This window comes from Syngnathus typhle, linkage group LG9, assembly GCF_033458585.1.
Source record: "Syngnathus typhle isolate RoL2023-S1 ecotype Sweden linkage group LG9, RoL_Styp_1.0, whole genome shotgun sequence".
Lineage (NCBI taxonomy): Eukaryota > Metazoa > Chordata > Actinopteri > Syngnathiformes > Syngnathidae > Syngnathus > Syngnathus typhle.
In genome coordinates, this window is record NC_083746.1 from 10,448,462 (window position 1) to 10,468,788 (window position 20,327).

General features: G+C 41.2%; 1 protein-coding gene and 1 pseudogene across 1 annotated transcript; both read right to left on the minus strand.

Annotated features, from left to right (window-relative positions):
- Positions 1-141: 141 nt before the first annotated feature.
- LOC133159337 (beta-1,3-galactosyltransferase 1-like) lies at positions 142-1,745 on the minus strand. The gene has a single exon (XM_061286229.1). The coding sequence runs from the start codon at positions 1,730-1,732 to the stop codon at positions 746-748; it is 987 nt and encodes a 328-aa protein (XP_061142213.1). The 5' UTR covers positions 1,733-1,745; the 3' UTR covers positions 142-745.
- Positions 1,746-1,924: 179 nt separating this feature from the next.
- On the minus strand, positions 1,925-19,448 carry LOC133159338 (beta-1,3-galactosyltransferase 1-like; annotated as a pseudogene).
- Positions 19,449-20,327: the final 879 nt, after the last annotated feature.

The window sequence follows — 20,327 nt, forward strand, 5'->3', positions numbered from 1 at the left end:
CGGGCTGGTCGAGCGTTTCAAAAAAAGATTGCTCTGAAATGTGTCCAAAGGAAGCACTACAAACAAGCATCAGGTAAAAAGCAGCAATATAACTTTATTCAAGTATTTCTTTTTGAAATATATATATATATATATATATATATGAAAAAAAAAAAATCACATCCCTTTGTGAAATATCTGTCACATTAGCTTCAAATACTGCAAAACAAAATGACAAAAACATTTGGCCTTGAGAACCACAAAAAAATGTCAACAGCTTCAGAAATCAACAAAAACTCTCCTGGATATTTTCAATTTCCTGTAATGCTCTCAGCAACTCAATTTGCCAGTATACAACCAACCGAAGCTGTTTTTAGTGAGGCACAGAACGATGAGGACATTTAAACATCTTTCAATATTAAGATGAGAGACGTTGCCATGATGACATCCTCACAAAATCGTAAATTTAAGAACACAGTGAAGTCACTCTCTAATCCAGGCCTTTGAATGACTGTTTGCGCTTTTGCCGACCGATTACATAGAGCGAATTAATTTTGGTGTGAGTGAGCCCAGGAAGAAGAGAGGTGAGCTGCTCATTGATTGGACGAGGTCAACATTATGTGAATACAAATATTGGAGTACCTGGAACTTCTACAGCACGTGAAAAGGAAATAAAATATGGATTCGACCAAATGCTGCTGACCCAAACAACTTCCCCTCTTCTACCGAGACTTTCAACATCTTATTTAATTGTCACGGGAAATGTTTAACATTTCAGGTGCTTTTTGCTGAACATGTCATTCCAAATGCGGTGCATCTCATCGGGGGAGATCTGGTGGACGGTGATGACTCGTCTGTATCTGCACAGACTGTAGGCCATCTTCCAGTGGTTGAAGCCAGTGTTCTGGAAAGGGTGGATACCTAACTTGCGCAAACACAAGCCCACGTAAACGTCCTCCAGGTGCAACAATCTGGTGTGCTGCGAAGTCTTGAAGATGAGCTCGGCCATGTCCGACGAGAAAACGTAGCCGGTGCCAGAGCAGAACGGCGGGTACTTGTTCTCTGGGTACAAGTCCCTGGACATGTACCACTTATTACGCATGTCCCTTATGGGCCCCCCGTGGATGACGGAGCCAGTGAAGTATCTCTTTCTGGGCTTGGCACTAGGTTTGAGGAGCTTGTAAATAAGGTTGTCCATGTTGACAAAGACGTCAGTGTCGGTCTTCATGACGTACTGAGCTTTGGGACAGAAGGTGGCCACCCAACGCATGCCCATTATAGTCTTGAGGGTGAGATTGTGGTACGAGTCGATGAAGTCCTCCACCACGATGTCGTGGAAGATCTGGCTCTCCTGCTCCACCATCTGGTTGAGGACGGGTTCCGTGTTCCTCCCCAGGAGGAAGATGATGAGGATCCGCAAGTCGGTGAAGGCGCTCTCGTCTCCCCAGGTCTCGCGGATGGCCTGGCGGGCGTCGAACTCCTTGTGAGTGGTGCTGATGAGGACGACCAGGAAGGGAGCGGCGTCTTTGCACTTGTCGGGCTCGTTGATGACAAAGTCGTAGGCGTGCGCGTTGAGCGGCCGTGTGCGGATGTTGCTGAAGGTGGTGTTTTTGGCCGCTTTCACCGTCTTGCGTATCGGCAGAGATATGTGGCCCACATAAGTGGACGTGGGTCGAGATAAACTCAAGTACCACAGAGCGCTTGCCCAGCACACCACTGTCAGGATGTAGAGACAGGAGACTTTGGAAGGCATTATGCTGCATTTAAGTGTGTTTGGATTTTAAAAGGCCATCTGTCCGTGTGCACCTAGGAAGGCAGCATTGAGCTTCTCTCGTGTGCAGTTTGACATTAATTGCATCTAATAGATTGTTTGACAAAGGTGTGATGCTTTTTGCATTGCAGTGCAAAGGAGCTGAAAAATTAATCCATCTGTAGCATTCCCATTTATACCTGAAAGAGAAAGAAGAGAACCAATATTAATGTGTGATACACTGAACAAAAGTATAAATCGTTTTTTTCTTGAGCTACATCCCAAAAACTGCGGGAATGCAGGACCTGCTTTGATTAACGGTGATTGGAGTGTTCACACCCACAATGGCGCCAACTGCATTCTTTTTTTTAATGTGCAGATTGCTGCTCCAGATGCTTTTCAATGTATACAAATTTATGAATTGAAAAAGTCTTATGTAATTTATGAAAGGTTGTCATCTGTCATGCACATTCAAATAAAAGACAGCTGTAAAGTCATGATTTGAAACCTGTGCAATCCAACTCAATGACTGAAGTGTCGGGATTACAGTTGCAGTTAAACAAATCTGCATTTAGTGAGAAATTGGTTTGACATTCGTCTGTTTTAAATTCCCCTCTAAAAAAAAAAAGACTTATTTCTCAGAGGATTTACATAACTAAACCATCATTTATCATGGCCGCAGGCGGGTTTAGTGTTTATCAATTACACAAGCAGGCACACGCATTTGCCTGTATCTGAGGTCAGACAGCCGTGATTGGACTTCAAAGGCAAGTCCAGTTTTTCATCAAAATGTATTGATTTGTAGATGAACCATGTTTTCAACTGGTTAATATGCATGATTGGCCAAATCAATGTGACATTTTAATCATCGCAAGCACTACACGAGGCTTTTAAGTGCTGACTCGGCAAGCGCGGTTGCTTCAGTGTCTCTCACTCAAGGACACTCGCTCAGCAGGAGGCGGGAGGTTGCCACTGTGGGACTTTGAACCAAGGTCATCGGCTACCTGAAACTGAATCACCACCATGACATCAAAAGTCGACACTTGACATTTATTTATGTCCACGCTGACGGAAGCAATATGAGTCTTCTTGGTTACATACAGTGGCTGCTTTTCATAATATCTGAATTCCTCATTTTCACAAAGTTGCTTTCCCCATAGAGATGAAGGTGGCCGGGAATTCAAGTGGGTTGGAAGGAAGTTGAAGTGCAGGTACAGTAAATGCTCGTATGGTGCTTTTCCATCCGTTAAGGCCATTACTTGCTGAGAAACTTCAATGTTTTTGTGTTCAGGCCAAAGCTCTGTCCAACATCAAAGTATTGCTTTAGCGCCATTGTGTAACATCTTGGCACCACGGAACTAAGTTGAGGTGAAGGAACGAGGTGAGCTGTCAGCCGCCATTTTGTTGCATCTTAAGGCAATTGTGAATCTATTTAGGGGGAAGCATCAATTATTCTTTCTTTTTTGTTATTTGCAGCAGGGCTGGCTTCCATTTAAAAAAAATAGATCAATTTGGAATGGTCACGGTAGCTTTGCCAACATATTCAATTGTCACGGGATGTTTATTAATTTACACTTGATTTATTAAAAAATAAATTGGCAGATTTACGCGGCATGGTTCCAGTGACTCAATTTAAATCTTCTGATCACACTATCAGGCCTCGTCAAAACAGGAAGATGCATATCAGATGTCTGCTACCAACTTCCCTTTCACATTCCATAATAGACAAGACAAAGAAGGACAGTGACCAAGAGTCCCATCAATGTTCAAAAGGGCAAACGCTTGAAAAAATGGCGAGGCAACCTTTTTTAATACAAAGCGCTTATTGATTGGATTTGTGTGAGGAACGTCCCGCTGGACCCCCGACCTTGCGAGAACATTGCTTGAGAATACCGACACGATGAATCGGCTCATGGATTGATTCAATAGTTAAGAGGAGGGATCATCTGGATCCCTTTTCCACCACATGACATGTACCACTTATTACGCATGTCCCTTATGGGCCCCCCGTGGATGACGGAGCCAGTGAAGTATCTCTTTTCTGGGCTTGGCACTAGGTTTGAGGAGCTTGTAAATAAGGTTGTCCATGTTGACAAAGACGTCAGTGTCGGTCTTCATGATGTACTGAGCTTTGGGACAGAAGGTGGCCACCCAACGCATGCCCATTACAGTCTTGAGGGTGAGATTGTGGTACGAGTCGATGAAGTCCTCCACCACGATGTCGTGGAAGATCTGGCTCTCCTGCTCCACCATCTGGTTGAGGACGTGTTCCGTGTTCCTCCCCAGGAGGAAGATGATGAGGATCTGCAAGTCGGTGAAGGCGCTCTAGTCTCCCCAGGTCTTGCGGATGGCCTGGCGGGCGTCGAACTCCTTGTGAGTGGTGCTGATGAAGACGACCAGGAAGGGAGCGGCTCGTTGATGACAAAGTTGTAAGCGTGCACGTTGTGCGGCCGTCTACGGATGTTGCTGAAGGTGGCGTTTTTGGCCGCTTTCACCGTCTTGCGTATCGGCAGAGATATGTGGCCCACATAAGTGGACGTGGGCTGAGATAAACTCATGTACCATAGAGTGCTTACCAAGCACACCACTGTCAGGATGTAGAGACAGGAGACTTTGGAAGGCATTATGCTGCATTTAAGTGTGTTTGGATTTTTAAAAGGCCATCTGTCCATGTGCACCCAGAAAGGCAGCTTTGAGCTTCTCTCGTGTGCAGTTTGACATTAATTGCATCTAATAGATTGTTTGACAAAGGTGTGATGCTTTTTGCATTGCAGTGCAAAGCAGCTGAGAAATTAATTCATCTGCAGCGTTTCCATTAATACCTGAAAGAGAAAGAAGAGACCCAATATTAAGATGTGATACACTGAACAAAAGTATAAATCATTTTTTTCTTGAGCTACATCCCAAAAACTGTGCGGGAATGCAGGACCTGCTTTGATTAACGGTAATTGGAGTGTTCACACCCACAACGGCGCCAACAGCATTATTTTTTTATTTTAATGTGCAGATTGCTGCTCCAGATGCTTTTCAATGTTTACAAATTTATGAATTGAAAAAGTCTTCTGTAATTTATGAAAGCTCATGCACAGATGACGATCCAGCATTCAAATATAAGACAACTCAATGACTGATTGAAGTGTCGGGATTACAATTGTAGGTAAACAAATGTGCACTTGAGTGAGAAATTCATCATTCGTCTCTGTTTTAAATTCCCCTCTAAAAAAAAAAAAAAAACGTATTTCTCAGAGGATTTACATAACGAAACCATCATTTATTATGGCAGCAGGCGGGTTTACCGTTTATCAATTACACAAGCAGGCACCCGCATTTGCCAGTACCCAAGGTCAGACAGAGTGTAAAGACCGAGCATGGATCTGTTAATAAATGAGCACAGGAAGGAGGGATTACTGTTTGGGTGCCAGAGAGTCCAACAAAAACAAAAAAATTCCAACATTTTCTGTGAGTGTGTGTGTGTAGTGATTAATTTTGCTCATGACTGGTTGATTTCTTTCAATCCCCACCCCAGTATTTGTTTTTCTCAGTTCTGACTATCAGTGTTTTGAGGGGTGTTAAAGGTTTTCAGTATCCGCAGCAGGTATTAAGGCTGTAGATTACTGTAGCACGCAGCCGAGCCTTCGGGCAAGCCGCCCGATCTTTGCGGAGCTATTATTCCAATCACCGCAATATTGGATGTCAAATTTGGAGTCACGCATAAAGTCTGCAGTCAATATCACAGAGCAGCGCTGCACTTTAAGGGCATAGTACTCGCTTTGTGGAAAACACACGATAGGATTGAACGAGTGGCGTAATTAGCCGATAGAGCCGAAGGAAAGGCAATTGATCAAGTTTTATGATTCAGTTGTACTGGGAGGAGGGAATCAAGACAAACATTTATCAAAAAGCGACGTTGCTTTCTCTCAGCCTCTGGCCGACTGCTTTCTAAAAAGGCTTATTATACTCTCTTACACGCACAGACAAGAAAAATGTTTTGATTCATGACTGCAAAGCCATCAGTAGACAGGCCTCCAAAGTGTTTTTCCAATAAGAACGTTGCTGGCCTAATACATTGCCACATTCAATTTAGTAGTTCACACAAAAGGTGAAAAAAAAAAAAAAAAAAAGACCGGCTGAGAAAGATTTTAATGACGTTGATTTCATTATTGAGTAGTTACTTTAAATTATCACACCACGTCGTTGCTATTTTGGGTTCGTTGAAATTGCAGACGTTGAATTTATGAATGTACATTTATTTTTACCGGTGTTAGATCAAAGATTTTTTTTTCACTGTGAGTTTTGCTGCCAGCCTCTTTAAAAGAATGAAGAAACAAAATTAATCACAAAATTAATCTTCTCTAAAACAATCAAGCGATGTAAATAGATGAGCCGGATTGTTGCCAAGATATGGAAGTTGATTTGTATTAGTGAATATAGACACATAAAAGGTCTATATTCTAGGTCGATATAAGGTCTATAAAGGTCTAAGGTGGGAAATTGACGAAGAAATAATAATAGATAATAAATCATGAAAAATATTAATAAAAAAATTAAAAAATGTAAGAATAAAATGAATAAAATGAATAAAATGAATAAAATGAATAAAATGAATAAATAAAAAAGCGTTTCAAACTAGATTTTGGCTTTCAACCTCAGGTTAGGCTTGCAAAGTCACGTTTTAAACTGGGGTTTGAGTTTCAAACTAGGGTTTAAAACTAGGGTTAGGGTTTAAAACTCAGGTTTCAAACTAGGGTTAGGATTTTGAAGTAGGATATCAAACTAGGGTTAGGGTTTAAAACTAGGATTTATTTGTCAAGGATGCTTAGACATGGTCACCAAGGTTGAACCCACGACCAACAAGTCGTTGAAAGACGTACACTCTACCACTGATCCACACAGCCCAACAGAAATCAGGTAGGCTTTAGAGAGCCAGATGGTGCTGCGCATGATTGGACTCGCCACTGACCTATTTGAAAGTGCTTTCTTTTTGTTTCAATTACATAAAGCATCTCTACTACCATGTCAGAAATGCAAAATATGTTTCAGTAATCTGCAGTAAGCTTATCGTGTTGACGGTAGTGAGATTCTTAAGCGGCTTCACGGGCTTGTGAATTATTTCTCAATAAAAGTGCCAGGCAAGGTTTCTTTATTACACAAAGCTGTGTAACCAACTTTGCCGTCTTGTACGCAGCAAACACAATTTCCCACGCGGGAGATGGATGTCACACGAAATGAAAACGTCAAAGAAAGTAAAGCTTAACTGAGCTTTGAAAGGTAATAAAAGGTTCAGAATAACATTAGAGTAGGTACAAGGAAGGCGAGGAGGCTTGCGTGTGACAAAAAGGATGCCTTGTCCGTCTCATGGGGCCTTCAGAAAGCCTTTGGAGCAGAAACCATCTTCCGCTGTTAGTATTATTCTCCATCACAAATTGTATCATGCCAAAAAAATATGGAGCAAATATGATGAAACCGCGATGAGACTTCTGAAACATTCGAATTACATGAGATACCGTTTTTACAAGCAGGCCAGGAGTTTCGGGTTGCTGAACACCTATTAGGTTTCATTTGGCCACATTTCGGAGTTTGGGATGAAACATCAGGCATGGCAGAAATGATGGCCGGCTAGATAGAGCCCAGTGAATTATGGGTCACTTCTAACGCGGCTGATGCGGAGCATCTAATTCAACAACAGCTGACTTTTTCTCCTATCTTTTAAAACGCATTCACTGCCAATGACATATTTTTGTCTTTAAAGAATCCTGACTTTCAATCTCATATTTATTTATTTATCGTTTTTTTCCATGTATAATGCGCAAAATATAACTAATTTATTGTCCTAAAATCTGGGGTGCGCATTATACATGGGTACAAAAAAATTGATATTTTTTATATTTATAAAAATATGATACGGAGGTTGCCATTACAGATGCGCTTTCTTCTCTGCTGTTCACTTCAAACACGCTCCATACGAACACAATGCTCTCGTATCAGACGCTTGCTCGATCACCTGCTCGTTTGCTGTCACAATGCATCCTACACAAATCCGAAACATTTTTTCGCTATCGAGTTTGCTAGTGCATGCGCAGTGATACTGACCGGCAGAATAACATCCGGTTGTTCCTAAAGATGATATTTTTTCTAAAATAATTTTATGTTTACGGACTTAAGTAGGAGTCAAAATTTGGGTGCGTATTATACATGGGTACAGGCTTTTTTCCAGCATCGACATGCCATTTTTAGGGTGCGTATTATACATGGGGGCGCATTATACATGGAAAAAAACGGTATTATATTTTATAGTTTTATATTGCGCTGTTTGGAAGAAGCAGTAAAAACTCCACCAAACTCGTCGTAATGACCCGTGATATATGTTATATCCTTACTATTTTCCAGGTTCTTAGATAGCAAGAATAGGTCGGACAACGACGTGAATGATAACTGCTTTATTCCTTACTCACAGTGCGTTCACAGGGCGTACCACAACAACACAGAATGCGCCCATCCCACTACCGGGGTTTTTCTACTTCGGAATTTGAGTTAGCCCGAAATACACAACATCTCTTCCCCTCTTACAATGAACGTGCTATATGCACCTATAACTTGACATCTTCAAGATCTATCAATAACTACCATTAAACAATTATCATATATGGTCCAGACAATTATGACAATAATATTCCCATGAAACCTTAACTTTGGGTGAGTGTGGACTACGTGGAATTATACCGAATTATAGCGAAAAACCGATGTCGTACGGCGTCGTACGGCGTCAGCACTATGTTGTTGACTGACTGACGCAAACGTGAGTTCTTCATGTTTTTATTGAAAACAACATAGTGCTGACGCCGTACGACATGGGTTTTTCGCTTTCCAAATAAGGGGTCGTCACTAATTATTTGTGTTTAGATAAATGTCCGAGCTATAATGGTGTAATTAATGATTAAAACTTGAAAGTATCTGTTTATTGTATTCGTTTATATGTTTAATAAAGACAAAGCCATTACAAAACTGTTGTAATTATTTAGATTTTGATCTAAATTAGCCTTGAATAAAGACTAAGCAGTCACATGAATTAACAGAAAAAATGGACAGCCGGACTCGGACTCATGGCCAAGAGGCCGGACTCGGACTCGGTGCAAAAATCGGACTGAGTCCACAGCCCTGGTTAGTAGCCAAAAACTCAATCAACAAGTCTGGGGAACAATCAGTCCAATAACTAGAAGGCAATTATGCAACTTCTCAGCTTGATTCTCATCCGTTCTTCTCCACCAAAGCATCATTTCAAGTAATTATGCTTTTGGAGCCCGCGTGTCACTGGTCCAGATGGCCGCCGAAAGCTGTTGCGACCTTGATAGACTTTGCACAGGCGGCTTGTGTTTTCTTGTTGTTTATAAAATGGAGGCCTTGACACCTCGGGGCTTGTGGAGGCGAACGATCATCCACCGCAGTTGCATTTCGGTTGTCCTGACAGCAAAAGCCATGCAACATTTCCTTTGCCAGTCCCAAGCTTTTTCCCGTAAGCTCCTCATTTTATTCATTTGCGCTTCATTTAAGACTCAGTCAAACATATTTACACCAGCAAGTTCTCCTCAGACCAATAAATTAGCCCGCAGATGTTGTAAAATGCACTAAATAAATATAAAATAGAATTTGTGAGCTAAAGAAGAGAAAGTTGACATCAGTAATGGGAAGCTAAGTTAGTGTCGACTTCCACACTGTGGCAAAACTCCTCAGGGAGTTATTATTATTCTCAGTACGGTGCGGCGCCCAAAGTTTCCAACTTCCCGGCAACCAATCATCCCATTAAAAACATTATCTGCAGGAAAAATAATAACGCTTTATGGAGTAATTGACTGTTATTTTCCCCCGTAAACGATCAAAAGAATCTAGCAGAGGAGAGTAAATGGGTGAGCGAGCAGCTCCAGGGCTCCCATTACAGGAGGGGAATGCGCAAAGCTAACAAGATGCGAGTGAGTAAGCGTCCTGAAAAAGTTGCTAGCGTTGCGCAAGGTCACACAAAAGCAATTTGAGCAATAAATGAATCCAGGGAGCGGGTGAACAGAATTTTTCACTGGGCTTGGTTTGCCTTGGAATTAAGTGTGGAAAAAAAATGGCAAGATAATAGACTGGCCGCACGCGCACTTGGAATAATGAAACCAAATTTTTAATTCTTTTTTTGGTTTGTTTTACTAAGGGCATGGTAGCTGAAATTTTAGGAGCACAAATAAACCATTCAGGGCTCAAAGAATGTAGAAATCTATCTAGAATAAGATGAAAAATTTCAAAGTAGAGTTCCAAAGTAAGAAAGGTTTTCACAGGAGAGCTGAAATTCGAAGTTTAGGGTTGAAAAGTGCTTGCTAATGTTTGTCTTCACTTGGCTGTGTTGCTCCGAGCCGAGCCCACCTAGGGGAAGGATGAACCCAAATTTACTTCTAGTGAGAATCCTCCTGAGACTCCCCCACCTCCGAGACCTGGCTTATACTGCCGTAATTAGTGTTGGCTCGTGAGTGAACGATTTGTTCGAAAGAAGGTATTTCTTCAGTGAACGAGAGTGAACGAATCACTTCCTAAAGTGATTTGTTCTTTTTTCAGTTCATATGACTTCAACCAGTACAGTGCTTCTCAAATAGTGGGGCGCGCCCCCCTTGGGGGGCGCGGTGCTATTCCTGGGGGGGCGCGTGTGACCCTGGGGAACAGGCTTTTTTTTTGGCAGTACTAGAATAAAGTGTAATTGCGCGTTTACTACAGCAGGGGGCAGTGGCGCTCTAATTGTTACTTCTGTCACGTTTGCGACAGTGCAACATTTTACGACTTACAAGACAAGTTAGGATAGTCACGGTGGGGAGGGGGGGCGCGAATAGTTTTCTTCTTGCTAGGGGGGGGGCGTAACAGAAAATAATTGAGAAGCACTGAACCAGTAGGTGTCGGTAATGCGCATTGAAGCTGATTCGTTGAACGATTCGTTTGAACGAATCTTTTGAGTGAACCAATTCTAAAGATTCGGAACTGGAATGCACATCACTAGCCGTAATGAGGGTGCCTTGGACTGACCGACTGACTGACTGACTGCTTTTGTTGTACAGATTCACTTGAATGCTTGCACCACATCATTTGATGTGGTCCATGAAAGCAAATCAATCACGTCAACGTCCATGAAGCTCGATAAAATCTCAACCGATATTTCAAATGGTTGTATGTAATAAATAACCATGTGGAGATATTGCAAGCGTTTTCTAACATAATCCCTCAACCTGATCTTTCATCAACAGATTTATTATGGTTAGCGGCGGTGCTGTGCTCCATAATCAATCCGGAACAGAAGAGAGAAAATGTCAATATATTTTGAAGTGTGGAAGTACAGGGCTACGGCTGTGTTGACATCAATAGGTTCAGAATTTGTCCATTATCGTTTATTCTGTTTTTAAAAAAAGCTGATTCACCCCTTTGAATCGATAACACGTTTTCCATAGCTCAGGCAAAAACAAAAAACAAAAACAAAAAAAGGAGAAAAGATCCCCACTGAGTATGAGGAGGTTTCTTGAAAGGAACTGTCAACGCTTCTCATCTTTTTAATCTCCTTTTTATAAAAAGAAAGACTAACCTGAATAGGTGTAGCGCTAAACTTGTTCTACAAAACGGCTTTTATGTCAAACGTGTTTTTCTTTACAACAAATAGCAGGACTTAAATTCTGCAGATACGCAGCAAGCATGTTTATAAACGTAATCAAATGACAAGCAATTATTATCGCGTATGAACAAAAATCAACAATTTACATTTAAATGTTACGTCGCATCGTTGTAAAGCTCCTCTTTAGTTCTTAATCAGCCTCATCGAAAGTCGCACTTGCTTGGCTGTCCCGAAGATTAAATCAATTATAAAGATATTCATCGCCACTGACAGCCAAAGTGGAGTGAAACGGAGCCACGGGGTGATTACAGTCTACAGTTTAAGACGGTGACAGACGCTAATTATGTCTTATGCTTAATAAAAAAAATAAAATAAAAAAAGCCATGGCTTGCAGAATGCCCAAAGGAATACATTCAAGTGCTCTCGAATTATCAGGTGACGCTGGCTCCCCGAATACTTCTGCAGGCTTGATCCCGCCTCTCATTTCTCCAAACACAATTTGACATTTGTGCTGACTAGCATGCAATGAAAAGGCATGTAGCGTATCTCCAAAAGCAGCACCGGAATGCATGACTTCTTGTACATGAAATCAATATCGAGAAGTCAATTTCACTCGCACTTTCATTTTGTTTTGTTGCGATTCTCCATCTAACGTGTCATGCGAGAGCAAATAATTGATTGGCAAAGACGGGAAAAGAAAAACGTTTGCATTCGGTTACATGCACAATATGGTCATGAAGTCTGATACCAAGTGCCGATACTTGCTGCCATTTTGTCTTGCATTTGCAATAAAGATTGCAAGTTTTAATCAAATAATGATCAAATGAAAAACTTCTTGTGACACAAGTTGAGTTGCCCTCAAATATCATAAAGCTTCTTAATACTATCTGCTGCAAGCACTTCATCGCACTTTATTAAGCCCAAAGTACCGCAGTGGGTTGGCTTCTCGAGCATTTGTGGTCTCTCCAAGGTATGTCTTTAAGTAAATCTCCTCAGGTTTTTAATTAAATTGGAAGTGTTCGACGTCACCCCCTCCTCTTGACAATTTCACAGAACATAATTTGCGTTCAGCTTTAGCGTTGTCATAACACAACGAGCAACAGTTTGGCAGATAAGACTAATGATTTTTTTTTTTATTATTGCTAGGCTCAGTTGAAGGTTATTGTCAAACTAAAATTCAAACCGAAATAATGACGTGTGTATTTAAAACTACAAAGCCTCCGCTAGCCTAATGCTAACATCCGCGACGACTTCAATGCTAGCCGTAAGGTGAATTTTCAGCTGGTTTTGTTGATGCTGTTAAACGCAGGAAGCTCATTTCCGCGTGTCCATAGCAACCTCACCATCTCACTCATCATTAAAGTTAAATGATTTGCTCATGTTTTTTTAATGGGCTAAACTCCTAAAATCCCGTTTACCTTACATGATGGTTTCCTCTGCGACACAAACTTTTAATATGCAGAGTATGTTTTGATAAATATTCTTTTAATCTCTGGGTCTGGAAGTTGTTTTGAACTGTGTTTTCCAAACACGGCCCGCAGGCCAACGCAATCATGCCCCGTAAGAACTGCAAAATAAGATTAGATTGAAAAAATACATTGTTTTTAAAAAAAAAAAAAAAAGAGAGAGAAAAATGCCTTTGGCTATGTTAAGAGAAAGACAAAATGTGACCAAGGGACTTTTTATCATGAGCGGCGAAAAACACACTTTGCTGCGTTCACACTATTTAGTTTTGCTCTCTTTTTTTTATGACTTTAATGCCCTTTATTGACAAAGTAATAAAGGCACTTGCAAGGAGTACAAAAACAGGCACAAGGCTGCTTTCCATGGAGCATAGTAGACAATATCAGCTTGCACTTAAGCCTCAATTTTGTCCCGATTCTCGATCATACGACAGAGAATGATAGCGTAAACAGAAAGTACACTGCCGCCGTGTAACAACACGCTGACAGCCCCAATGCATCAGCTGCAGTCACTGACTTCATATTGCCAACATGACTATGAAAAGCAAAAAAGGCGCTGAGCTCCCTGGAGAGAAAGAAAGAGCAAATGACAAAAAAAAAATCCCTTCAGGAATTGATTCAGTGGTAAGATTTTTATCGACACCTTCAGCTATAATACTTCTTTTCAACTCAAGTTCCCACTAAAAGCTCTTTCAAGCAGAAAGGTGCTTTTTGGTGCAAGCATTGTAAGAAATGACGTCGCTGTTATCCCTCCGAGCCCACTCTCACATGTTTCCTCCAGACTCGACTTCAATAACTGCCGGGGGATTTTTCAGCACTATCAATCCCCTGCAGGCTGTGCAAGCCACTGATGGGTGTCACCTTCACACAAGGTGTCCCGCAGAAAAAAGTGTCTTACTATTTACAGCCCTGAGATCATGGAAATGTCATCATATAGCGTGTGAATTAGATAAAAAATATACAGCTTAGGTCATGTCATTTAATCAATATTTATATACCGTGTTGAATTTTGAAAACAGCTGTTTTGTTAAATTAATTTAGCAATATAACCCATTCAGAAATACTTCCAGATCATTACATTTTATATCGCAAAATATACCCTTGCTGTGAAGAGATTCAATTTGTGATTTGAATGTCTAGCCAACCTTAGCAACGATATTGATGTTTACATCATTATCATAGCACAAACAGCCACAGAAAATGACTTTAGTCATTTGTGCTACCGTTTACATTCTCCCCACGTACCCCAGCCCCCCCCTCCCCCCTTTGGATTTTGTCCACTTGGCACATAGCGCCCTGGATGACACAGACAAAAAAAAGAAATATATGGGCATGGCAAACCATTTGCTCCATTTACAAAGCTAATGCAGGTTTTTTTAAGATACAACGCGAAACTGGAAGGCGAGAGAGAACACTTAACACACACCTGCTGATCGAAACTGCACGTTGTTTCTTTAGTGAGCATGACATCAACCCACAAACATATCTGACATTTGAATCAATCAGAAGCCTGAAGACGCCATCATTTTATGACAATCAAGGACTGCCATTTGAAACAGAGGAATCACAGGTGAGGTGTTAAAGGACATTCAATGATGATGTTTACGTGCACTCGTGTCACATCAGAGTTAACTCCAAAAAGCAATTGTCACAAAGCAAAACAAAAAACAGCAAGTTTGTAGCAAGTGATACGTTGAGAAACGACCAGTCACAAGGTCAATCATAAAAGCTCGAGCAGCCACAACTCTGCTCCCGAGGTTCCATATTTAAGGAGATAAGAGCGAGAAGGTTTTGATTGCATTCATCCTGCAGCTCGCCTGCCCGTAGCGTCTCACTCCTGCCGAAGTAAATTAGCATCTTTAGCCACCTGCATCACACGACGGAACCCAACACTTGTTTGTGGCACAAGCCGTGACAAAGACAAAATATTTTCACGGAAAACCATCATTCCTTTTGCGCTTGTCATTATGTCTTACTTCTGTGATAAGATCGACCTGTTAGATCTCATTTATGCCCGCATCTGTTAGCAAGAAGAATAACGTTTGGGTCATATGACTGCACCAGCATAATAAAGAATTCCTGCCGGCGAAGGCACGGCTAATTTATACAATAATCACATAGAGCCGTCCTCAGAAAATATCTAACTGGGGGCTATCATTTTCAAACAGCCTGTGTTGAATCAGCCGAACCAGAACCACGGCGTTGTTATTAGCTTAACGACGGAGGCTGAAAAGCATCTTTTGTCTTTGTCTACAAAGTTGCATCATATATGTTAGCGTGTAAAAATCTACTTGCTGTGGGGGACCAGAAAAATGAAAGAACGGCAGCTTGAGGCCTTCAAGCGTGAACTTGTTTTATTCATCATAGATTGATAAAAGATTTACCATCTCGGCTTAGATTTTGGCATCAGAACCCTCGGGGGAACCTCGGCCCTCCCGATGTCCAAGTTGAGACGCTCGGAATATTAGAGTAAAGAAATCAGATCAGTTCTATGCTGCTGGGCTGCTCCGGCGTATGAAGTAAGCGGGCTGAGACGGAGTGTTCAAGGCTCGCATCAGAGCCCAAGTGTGGAGACCGCAGAGACCGGGTCGACTTGACAGAACTCTTGCAGCAGAATTGTTTTTAGAGCGATAAATCATCATCGTTGCTTGAGCGACTGCTAATTTGAGTTATTATGATTGTTTCTTTTCTAGGGCTAATGAATATCACAGGATAATAAATAATTTACTCTGAGTCTGTTGTACTTCAGATTCGCAAAATAAAAATACAATGAGAAGCGCTCCAGGCACGCAATTGAACTCATTTGCATGTGTTTCATTTGAAGGTGGTAACACTGCGGCCTCACGTTTGTATGATATTCAATATTTTACAAGAAAGTTTTCCACTTGGCGCTAATTGCACAAATATTAATGCAGCATCATCCATATTGATCAACAGAAAATATACAATGCAACATGGCACTCAGGAGAGAAGAACCACAATCAATTTCCTGGCTGTTAGAAATGCCACAATCCAATTAACCACCAGTTGAATGAAATATGAAAAAATGAAATCAACTTAATAAATAAAGGGCAAGATCACAAAAAGACATCATCAGTACATCAATATTAGCTAAGAGAACTTAGCTTGCCCTTGCTACTTACAACGCTAAAAAAAAAAAAACATGTGGATATGAGCCAGTCGGAACTGCGATTTCATTCACCGACACCCACGTCACTCACCAGTTTAGGCTCCGCCTTTTAAAGCCATAATAAAAATCCATCCATCTTCTTCCGCTTATCCAGGGTGGGGTCGCGGGGGCAGCAGCTTTAGCAGAAACTCCCGGACTTCCCTCTCCCCAGCCACTTCGTCCAGCTCATCCCGGGGGATCCCGAGACGTTCCCAGGCCAGCTGAGAGACATAGTCTCTCCAGCGCGTCCTGGGTCGTCCACGGGGTCTCCTACCGTTGGGACATGCCCGGAACACCTCCGCAGGGAGGCGTCCAGGAGGCATCCTGATGAGATGCCTGATGAGATAATAAGAATAATACTTGCATTTCGCATGCGTGTCAAAATAAATTAGTATATTCATCGATAGAATACTCAATTTGAAGAACAGCAGTTGGAGCAGTGTGTTGTAAAATCAGCTAACATTGGAACGCAGGGGAAAAAAACAACAACAACAACAACGTGATGTCCGCCTCACTAAAAAAAGTTAGACAGATTTTGAAAGTGGATTTATCCCACACGGGACCGAAAGATAGAAAATTGGCTTTTTGGCCAGTCAGTGGCAAGCAACCATTTACACTCACGTTCACACCTACTGACTTACAGCATGAATGTCCAACCTAAATACCGGAGGAGGGTTCACAATTTTTCTATCAATGCTACCGAAGGCCCACGCAGAGAAAGCCGACCAAAGCGCGGGAAGAACACGCCAACTCTGCACCGACAATCTCGAAAGCCAGACAGTGTGACTGAAGAAGCAGCAGATGCGCTAACCTTACGTGCCCTCGTGCCGCCCTCGAGTCCATTCCCATTTGGTAATTTAATTACTAAGCCTATTTAAAAAGAGTACATTAAAAATAAAAAAAGCCTTCAGAAAAGAAGCTGCGAGGCAAATGCAATGCAATCTAAATTGCCTTTTAATTTCTGGGATTCAAGTGAGCTCCCTAAATGTGTATTGTAGCCTTAATTTTAGCTTTGGCTGCTAAGTGAAGCAGAAAAAGCTGCCAGGGTGCCATCATGAATTGGAAAAGTCATTGTAGCAGCTGCGCAGGAAAGCTCACAATGACTAAAGCCCAGAACATAAACCCAAATGGTAAATGGATTCTAGGGGGAGGGAGGTACGCAACAGCTGACTTCAATGCATTTCCACGCATGGGATGAACAGCGTTATTCCAAAAGATTTTGGAATTCAGCTAACATCTGCTGCAAAGGCCACAACATGACAAATTATTTCCATCCTTAGTTAACAGACAGCATGTGTTCAATATGGTTCAATATTCGTCTTCGTTTTCTTTTGGACCGTATAGAAAAGGCACATTATTCAGCATCCAGGCGCGGAAAATCAAGCAAACCGAATAAACCAAAGATAGAATCTGTTAACGATGGAGCTCGGCTTTAATCATTTCCAGGGAAAGGAGCTAAAACAGAACAATCCGATGAGAGTATGAGATCTGCAGAAAAACATTAGGGGTCTAAAAACAATATTTCTCCTTTTCTTTGGTTTCTTCCTGGTAAAAACATATTTAAAAAAATATATATATATCATTTTCAGGGAAAGGAGCCAAAACAGAACAATTCGATGAGAGTATGAGATCTGCAGAAAAACATTAGGGCTCTAAAAACAATATTTCTCCTTTTCTTTGGTTTTGTCCTGGTAAAAACATATTTAAAAAAAAAAAAATCAATTCCAGGGAAAGGAGCCAAAACAGAACAATTCGATGAGAGTATGAGATCTGCAGAAAAACATTAGGGCTCTAAAAACAATATTTCTCCTTTTCTTTGGTTTTGTCCTGGTAAAAACACATTAAAAAAAACCAAAATAAAAAACATCATGACATACTGTAACACTGCCACATGTTATTTTTCTCATGTTGCTGGCAGCACTTTGGAATAATGGGGAGGGGGGTCGAGGTCAATGACCTTACATGCTACTCGTGGGACATACTCAACCAGGTGAGCGACACTGACTAAGTAAGCACAGACACTTGAACCAAAGATTACACCGGTAAACTCACTTAACTAATTACACCATGAGGAAATGTGATTAGAGCCGCCAGGGTAAGAAGGACACCGACAGAGACGCACGGGTTGTTCTAAGCGTGTGTGCAAGCTCAATGGCTAATAAAATAAAGAGGAGACTCTTGGAGATATACAGGAAGTCTGGCTTTGGACCTTCACCCCTGCTCAACCAGATGGACGTGGAATAGGAGAGCCATGTGGCTGAACGGGGAAAGTAGATTAGCCTGAGATCCAGGTACTGATGTGAAATGTCCAAGCAATGGAAAGCGGGGAACAGCTTGTCAATCTCACTATCCACTGCTTTCACTGGTCGAGGCAGAAGAATTTTTTAAATGACGGCAGCAGCAAGAATTGTTGTCAGTTATTTTAATAAGGAAAAATGGCACTGCAAAATATTACTTTATGAAATATACAGTCATGACATAATTTAATAGAATTTAAAAGAATTCATTTTTGTCACACTGCATTATGCTACTCTTTGGTTTGGCTGCTTTGGCCACCAGGGGCAGTATAAGATGCAGAGACAGATACTGCTCTTCTCAGATCATCAGTACAGCATTAATATTCGTCAATCCCGGGCATAGCAATATATATTAGAAGGGTTAAAATTAGAACTAAAAAGATTTGTTCATTTGGATATTTCAGAATATTAATGCATAGAACCATTGTGTGAAACATTGAGCCTCACTCACAATGTGGGGATTTAATATTAATAGTATTATTGTACTCATTATAATCCCTTAAGGGGAAATTCATACATGCATTCATTATCTGTGCAGCTCCTATCCTCACAATGGTCACGAGTGAGCTACTGACTTTATGTATACTGTGCCACACAAGCATGACGACAACATCTCTGGATTTGAACCCCCAACTTTATTCAGACCTGTGAGGCAGATGTGATGACCACTTGTCCACCATGTCATTTAATTTGATGATAATAATAACATAGGAATGCCAATAAAGATGGACAATATAAGCTGGGAAATGACAGGACATCATTTCAAAATTAATCAATTGAAACGCCTGCTAAAGTTCTCATAGCGATCGTTAAACTTTCAGTTTCTCTCCTTATTCTGCTCATTTCATGAAGTGCACTGAGATGCTGACAGCCTTTCCCACGCACCATCCGTGGGACGGAGCCAAGTGTACGTCAATGACAATGGGGCAATTAAAATGGGAAAATATCACTATACGCGCGTAGGAACTCTGTCCACTGACAGCAAGAACATTTCACACTCGATGGTAGGGCGAAACTGAGATTAAAAATAAAAAAGTAGTCATGACATCATGCGGCGATCGAGAGCATGTATAGCCGTGCCTACCTCAGCCCATCGCGGCTCCATCCTTCCCACAGCACGCCTTCTCCTGGACACCCACAGCAGCATCCTGCAGCGCGCTTATCACGCTGACAAAAACACGCTTGTGAGCAGTTCTTGTTGTGACGTAGACTGCGTCGACCAATCGGCGTGTAAATCTTCAGAGCGCTCGGCCAATCGCCTCGCGGCGTCATCACAAGACCCGCCCCCGACAGATTCAGACAGCAAGGTAGATTGACGGCGTGGTTGCCCACCTTTTAAATAATGTCCAGGGTCAACACATTTATTTCAGCAAAACTAAATGTCATTTTTTTCTTTCCAGAACGATAGAAGCTATTTTAAATGGATTTTTAATAGATAAAATATAATTATTAGTTCCATTGATTCTTTTTTCTAAAACAGTATATGACACGATCACAAGACGTCAAATTTTAATTTATGAAAAGAAAATATTTCTACCAAGTCATGTAGTTTCCTCCCACATTTCAAAAACATGCATGTTAGGTGAAGACTAAATCAGAGGTCACCAAAACGTTTGAAAGTGAGCGAGAGGTAGTACTCAACAATAATGAATGGCTACCAGATTGAAACACACTTTTGTAATAACAAATTAGTTCAAATTACCTCTGGAAACTGGGATTCAATTTTACAGGAGATGCTACTGGACTGTTGATGCATCAGTGATCTGCAGAGCGCCTGAAGAGCTGCAAGGACCAGCATTGCAAAGATACAAAACATTTGAAGATATATGAAAACATGCAAGACAAATCCAACAAACAAAAAAAAAAACATTTATTGTCTTTTGATTCATATTGTAACGGAACCAGCCTGAAAGCTTTGACAAATTCAGGAATCGACTACAAATTCAAATCCCACCTAATCTGAAAATTTGTTCAAAATAGAATATAAATCCATTAGCAGATTTTCTTGGACATAATGTACACTTGAATAAATAAAATAAATCTTTAT